Genomic DNA, 6,983 nt, shown 5'->3' with positions numbered 1-6,983 from the left:
TCAGGGTAGAACGTTTGACTTTTGTGTGTTGTCATCAGTGAAAGAACAGATTTTAAGCTGGATGTGGTGACTAATTGTCTATGATCCCAGAACTGTGGAAGCTGAGGCAAGAGGATTGTTCTGAGTTCAAGATGAACCAAGGTAGAGTGAGACATGAGATTCTGTCTCAAAAAACACATACAACTAAAACAAAGCACAGATTCTAATTTAGTTAGAATCCAGATTTGTGGCTCTGAGCTCTAGGTGTCGTGCGCGCACACGCACACAGACACTGCCCCCAATGACATTCTGGGTCACAGAGGCGGGAGGGGCAGAAGCATCTGCTGGTCAGAAGCAAAGAGCCTTTGAGGACAGTGGCTCTCCTTCCAGAAGCTCTAAGTCCTGCTTGCTTTCTCTGGGAAGTTAAGGACAGCGACTAAAGCCACCATAAATTGGACCCTAAAGTGTCACAAACTCCAAGAGTAAAGCTTCTATCAGTAGATACTGGGGTGTGACATATGTCCAGTCCCTTGATTGTGGTGGCTGTTTAACAGGAGTATGCCTTCGAGAAAGGTTAAATGTGTAGACCCAAGTTGCTAATAAACAGTGAGCAAGCATTTCCTGGTGAACTTTTCTTTGGATATGTGACAAGATCTTTCGTGGCCTCATGATGCTAGCATCCCAAGGAGGGGTCCTAAGGCTTCAGGGTTAGTTGCTGTTGTGCCTTGTGCTGCACAATGGGGTTTGCAGTCAGATGGCCCTGTCAGAGCAGCCTTTGCAAATGCTCATGTGGAAAGGTGGATTTGGAAGATGTGATGCTATTCTTGGTTGTCAACTTGACTCATCATTTGAAGTAGGAAGAGCCACCTTTAATCCAGATCTCTTGAGGTGGGAAGATGTGCCTTTAATCTAGGCCACACTTTGTGGTGACAGCCTGTACATGGAAGGACGGGGTTGCTTTTGCCTGGTCGCCCTTGCTCTCCATTCGCTGTCATCAAAGCCTGCTCCACAATTCTGATGTAGTCTGCAGACCAGCCAAGACATCCAGCGTCATGCACTGACCAAGTCCTGGACTCTTGGCCTTTCCCTTGGAAGACAGCCATGTGGGACTAGCTTACCACAGCCTGTGAGCCAGTCTAATAACCCTCTATAGAGTTCATTCTAATAGTTCTTTTCTTCTAGAGAACCCTGACTAATATAGAAAGGAAAAAGGCAAAGATACTCCTGGTGTTCTGGGGATTAAATATCAAATTTGCCTTTTAAAAAATAAGATTTGTTTTTAATTGTGTGCATATGGGAGAGGGGTCTGTACATTTGAGTGCGGCGGCTACCATAGGCGGCTGAGGCATTGGATCCCCTGGAGCTTGGCTTTCAGGCAGTTGAGCTGCCTGACATGGGTGCTGGGAACTGAACTGGGGTCTTCAGCAAGAGCAGTAAAGGCTTTTAACCACTGAGCCATCTCAGCAGCCCCCAAATTGGCCTTTGAAGAAATACTGATCTAGAAGAACATGGTTACACCAAGGAGCTTCTGGGTCTCAGTCCATGTCTACTCCCAGGAGGCCTAGTGGACCCTGCGGGTCGTGTAGTCCAGAACCATGCTGGCAGCGCCAAGCAGGGCCGGGTCAACCAAGTCTGAAACCACCACATCCACATCCTGCACAGAGGACAAGGCTTGCTGGCGGATGACGTCCTTTACAATGTGGATATAGTGGCTAGCCAGGACTCCAGACAGGATCACCAGGGAAGGATTCATCGTGTGGAGGATGTTCACAACCCCAAGTCCCAGAGCAGTTCCAGCTGCAGGAGAGCGAAAAGCAGAAACATTTCTAGAAAAACACTAAATCAAACATCAGGAAGTGCTGTGCTTAAAAGCTGTTCATGAAGGCAGGTGTGATGGTACACAGCTTTAGTCCTACCGTTCAGCAGACAGGTGGAGTAGGCCAGCCTAGTCTATAGAGTGAGTTCCAGAACAACCAGAATATGTAGAGAGATGCTGTCTCAACAAAACAAAAAACCAAAACATACCTGTTCATAACTTATTCTTGCTTACGTTTTTTTGTTTTGTTTTGTTTTGTTTTGTTGTCTCTGTTTTTGAGACAGTCTCTTTCTGTGTAATCTGGGCAGGTCTCCAACTCAGCAATTCTCCTGCCTCAGGCTCCTGAGAAGAGAGGCCTGTAGGAGAGTGATGTGATTTATTCTCCTCTTTGAGACAGGCTCTCATTCTGCAGCCCAGGCTGGTCTTGAACTTATTAATCATGCAGGCTGCTACCTAGATGTTTAGAGCTGATATTCCCCCATCTTCCCGAGACTGCTCAGCTACCATGTCTTTGCTGTTTCTCATGTGGTGTCAGCACAGACAATAAAGGAAACCTCATCTGAGAAAAAAAGGAACGGGAGTCCAGCTTAGTGGCAGGGTACTTGCCAGAGTGTCTAAGGCCCTGTGTTCATTCTAAGCACTGTAAAAATAGATAATTTTTAAAATATAAACTATAAGATATAATCTTAATTATGTGGACGTTACAAGAACAAATGGAAAGACTGGGAAGACATTCTGATAGTTGGTGAGTCTTGAGTGGTAAACTCAGGGTGCTTTTTCTTACTAGTAACGTATTCTTCTCTAAATACCTATAAAGTGAACAGGTAATATATTCCGTATAGAATAAGAATGAAAACACTTTACTTGTTCTTTTTTGTTTTGTTTGTTTTGTTGTTTTTCAAGATAAGGTTCCTCTATGTAGCCTTGGCTGTCCTAGAACTCACTCTGTAGACCAGGTTTGCCTCAAACTCACAGAGATCCACCTGCCTCTGCCTTCCAAATGCTCGATTTAAAAGTGTGCACCTCTGTGCCTGAGAATTAAAACACAGTTAAAGGCAGTGCTTCTAAACATTTTCAACACCTTTCCCTTTCTCAGTAAGTGGGAAAAGTGCCTCTGAGTGTGTGATGTAGAGCACTGTAGCTCAGGGAAACAGGCTTTCTGTAGCAGCCCTGGGTGCCTGGGACCGCAGGCTTACCTGTTCGTAAGATGCTCTGGGCCTTCACATTGCCAAGTTTGGCAGCTTGGATGAGATGGAGGGCACCCACAGCTTCGTCTTTTGGCACTGACATCCCTTCCACCAAGAGCAGATCCTCTGAGCAAACAGGAGGAGCAGTCATTAGTGAGCACTGAGCGGCTCAGAGGGAGGCTGGTTATACCTGTGCCTGCTGGCAGCAGCTCTAGGCAAGGAGGCAGAGCTGGTTATCACTTAAAAGACACTCACATGTTGCCCAGAAACCTTTGCTGCCTGCCCTCTTGCTAGCACAGTTCTGGACTTACTGGGAAGATGGCTCCCAACTGAATACAGGCCCCCTACCTGCTGCTTCCTTCACTTCTCACTTGCAATATTAGAGCCTTTGTTCTCCCCACCCCACTCTTCTCCTTTTCTACCCTCATTCACCTTAAACAAAATTGCACTGCTGGCTCTGAGTGACAGCTCTGAGGGGGTCTACAACAGCAAGGCTCAGTGGCTAGAGCTACAGGCCTGGCCAGCTCCAGCTCAGATCTGTTCTGTTACTACTGGCAGCACAGGCCTGCCTACATCATTTCATTTCTGTATGTCTCTCTTTTCTAGAAGACTGGGATAATAATAACGAGAATTATTTTAGGAATTAAATTAAGACAGTGAATATGGATTGTGTACAAAGCTGGCTCAACTAAATAAACATCTCCCAGGCTCAACTCCCAGGATGGTGTCCTGCCACTCCCTCCTTTCCCTGTATGGAGGGAACACAGGGAACTTGGTGTCCCCTGTACACGTAGCCACCTACTTGGCCATTGCTCTCAGTGCATTTGGCACACTGAAACTGTAGATGTTCACTGTTTATTTCTTCACTAAAATGTACATGGAGTTTGGGTCCTGTGCCAACCAGTACTGAGAAACAGAACTGAAAGAACTCTTGCCTACTGTCTTGGTGTGGTAGGCCTTGTGCACCTCTCCCCAGGCAAGGACAAGTGTGGATCTGGGTGAGGACCAAGGATGCCCTGGAGCATCAGGATGAAGGAAATGAAGAGTTAGTTTAAAGTCATGGCTTCCATGCTCAGCTCTGTAATTTCTACTCCCAAAAGTACTTGTCTGCCAATGGTCAGTTACTGCTTTAGGAGAGAGGTACCAACCATCATGGAGCTTCTTTGCTTCCCTTTGCAAGGCCATTCCAGAGGCATAGGCTTCAATACACCCATGGCTTCCACAAGAACAGTCAGGCCCATCCAGAGACACCACGAGGTGGCCAAGCTCTGCGGCACAGAAGGAGCTGCCATGGATCAGCTCGTGCTGGTGGATGATCCCTCCGCCAATCCCTGCAGGAGACACATCACAGTGGCACTGCTGAGACTGACCTGGCCTGTGCCAATGCTCCCATCTGGTTAGCCAAACTTTAGAGTGTAAGGTTTATAAGTGCCAACTTCTCTAGAGGGCTGAGGCTCACTAAGCACCAGAACGCTATTTGTAGCACATCTTCTGAGGTCTTATCTCCCATCTGGCTGACTTACTGTAACTTCAACCCAGCTATGGCATCTGACCCATCTTGTGTTGGGATAGTCCCTACTTTGGGGGACACTGCCTACTTTGTGCACTGAGTGAGACCTCATCAGCTGGCAGACTGGTGCCCAGGTGAGACAGAGCCAGCAGGAAGTGGACAACTCCACAGTGCTGTGGGAAGCACCTTCAGCGTCCTGGGAAATGTGGCCGTTACTGCCTCCATGGGACTTGGATATCACACCCATAAGTGGCTCCACTCCACTTTACTCCCTCATGGTTTTCAGGACCACCTCCACAAGGAAAGGCTCTGCTTCAGGAAAGCAAGCTAAGGCAATCTACCTAATGGTGTTACAGTGCTTGCTTCCAGAAGCAGAGGGTGGAATACGATTCTGAGGCCATGTCTGAAATTCTCCCATTCTAAAGTAGCAAGTGACTGTCGTATATGGAGCACTACTGAACTGACTCCCTTATTAAGGAATTAAAGGTCATCTACCTCAGAAGCCTTTGTTTGTAAGAGCTGTCTTGCCAATTCTTACTTTTTAACTTTAAATTGTATGTGTATGGATGCTTTTCCTGTATGTATCTAAGAGCAACACATGTGTGCTGGTACCTGCAGAGGCCAGAAGAATGTATTAGATTCCCTGGAACTGGAGTTACCGATAGTCATGAGCAACTGTGGGATTATGGGAATCACACCTGGGTCCTCTGGAGGAGAATTAGTACTCTTAACTCCTCAGTCATGTCTCCAGATCTCGTTTTCCTCTCACTGTAGCTTACTGACTGCTCTGAGCTAGAAAATGGTATTCAGCTCTGTTAAGTTGGTCAATACAAAAAAAGGATTTGCATGAAAAAAAAAAAATGTAAGCTTAGTCAGGCGTGATGGTGCACTACCTGTAACCTTGGAGTTTGGAAGGCTGAGGTAGTAGGCTCAAGTGCTCAAGGCCAGCCTGGGCTGCATCAGATCTTTGTCAACCAAAACAACAAACAACAGGAACCTAAAAGGGAAGTGTAATAACACGAAATTTAAGAGCTAGGTAGCCCTGGCTGACCTGGAAGATTACAGCAATTCTCTTGCCTTTGCTTCTCAAGAGCTGGGATTTCAGGTGTGAGCCGCCATGTCTAGCCAAAATTCTTTTTCTTTTTCTTTTTGGTGATACTGGAGACAGAACTCAGGGCTTCACATGTGGTGGACACATGCTCCTACCATTTTGCCCCCTTAGAAAAGGGCTAGGAGGCCCTGACCTGAGTGTGTGCATCACCTTCGTGGTCCACTCCAGCTGCAAGTCAAGCCTGAGGTGTACCTGTGTGCCTCACTGAGGGCTGAAGCCAGTTCTGGCACATTCTGAAGTGCCTTTTCTTTCCCTCTCACCTGTTCCTGTGATGAGCGTCACAAAGTTTTCCTGTCCTTTTCCTTGGCCAAACTTCCTTTCTGCCATGGCAGCACAGTTGCCATCATTGTCCACCCACACAGGGAGATGCAAGGTGTCAGAGAGGGGTGTCCTGAGGTCCACAGAGTTCCATTCCTGTATCAGTTTGGTTGAATGCAGCACAATTCCTTCCTGGGGATTCACACGGCCACCTGTGGAGATGCCTGAGCTCCACCCCAAACACGGAAGACAATTTTGATTACCCATTTTAGGAAAGCCTGCCAACTTTCTTGGGTCTAAACCTATATTAATTTGCCCAACATCTTGAACATGACCAAAGATCGCAAGGAATCAGACAGCTCTGAGCAAAATCTACAGTGCCCATAGACCTACACACCCACCCATGCTTCTCCCTAATGCTGGCATCGGGAGCATGCTTGGGGCCCAGGTAGAACCTGGAATCTAGTCACAGGCAGACACTGGCCTGAGGGTAAATGTAAGAAGTTGCTGAACTGTGAACACAGAAAGGAGCGTTGCTTGGATTTGTAGTTTAAAATCTCACCTACTCCCAGAATTCTGCAGTTTAGCTTCACGGCTTCTGCTGCGGCTTCCACACACATCTGCAGGATTAAACTAATCCTCTCTTCATAGGTCTTAGGATTGAACTGAGTGTACTTCTTAACTATTTCACCCTAAGAGAAGGAGGGAAAAAAAACCAAAGCACTGGTCTGTCCTGGCGCCACAGCTGTGGCACCTCCGCCTGCGCATGTTAGTTAGCCTTTCCGGTGACATGCTGCAGATGGAAGTGAGTGCATGTGGAGGGCCTAAGTAATATCCTATGAAGCCATCCGCCATCCCAACACAACAGTGCTGACGCAATGGCAACTGCATAGCCATCGAGGAAGACGGTGGTGTGCAGTCTAAGTCTAGTTCATTAAAAGGGCATAATTCCTCTTTTCAGGTTGATAGAATTATCTAATTTCAGTACTGACTGAGGAAACTAAACAGTTACTGTAAGGTGTACATTATAGCCGTCTGAACTGAACTGTAACTGAAGCCAGTACTGGTATGAATAGCCAACTCAGAACACATTTCCATGCAGACTGGCACATCACACTGTAT

General features: G+C 46.9%; 1 protein-coding gene across 3 annotated transcripts in view; it reads right to left on the bottom strand.

Moving 5' to 3' along the window:
* Positions 1 to 1,418: 1,418 nt before the first annotated feature.
* Gne (glucosamine (UDP-N-acetyl)-2-epimerase/N-acetylmannosamine kinase) overlaps positions 1,419 to 6,983 on the bottom strand; it is a 46,398-nt gene continuing 40,833 nt past the window's right edge. For all 3 annotated transcript variants that reach the window (XM_051156966.1, XM_051156983.1, XM_051156974.1), the window contains 5 exons: positions 6,424 to 6,553; positions 5,864 to 6,085; positions 4,131 to 4,313; positions 2,992 to 3,108; positions 1,419 to 1,776 (listed from right to left, as the gene is read on the bottom strand). In XM_051156966.1, coding sequence (XP_051012923.1) covers positions 1,541 to 1,776; positions 2,992 to 3,108; positions 4,131 to 4,313; positions 5,864 to 6,085; positions 6,424 to 6,553 — 888 coding nt within the window. In that variant the 3' untranslated portion in view covers positions 1,419 to 1,540. The remainder of the gene's footprint in view (positions 1,777 to 2,991; positions 3,109 to 4,130; positions 4,314 to 5,863; positions 6,086 to 6,423; positions 6,554 to 6,983) is intronic.

The sequence above is a fragment of the Acomys russatus genome, chromosome 2 (genome assembly GCF_903995435.1).
Source record: "Acomys russatus chromosome 2, mAcoRus1.1, whole genome shotgun sequence".
Lineage (NCBI taxonomy): Eukaryota > Metazoa > Chordata > Mammalia > Rodentia > Muridae > Acomys > Acomys russatus.
Note: the sequence above shows the minus strand (reverse complement) of the source record. Positions and strands in the feature narration are given on the sequence as shown.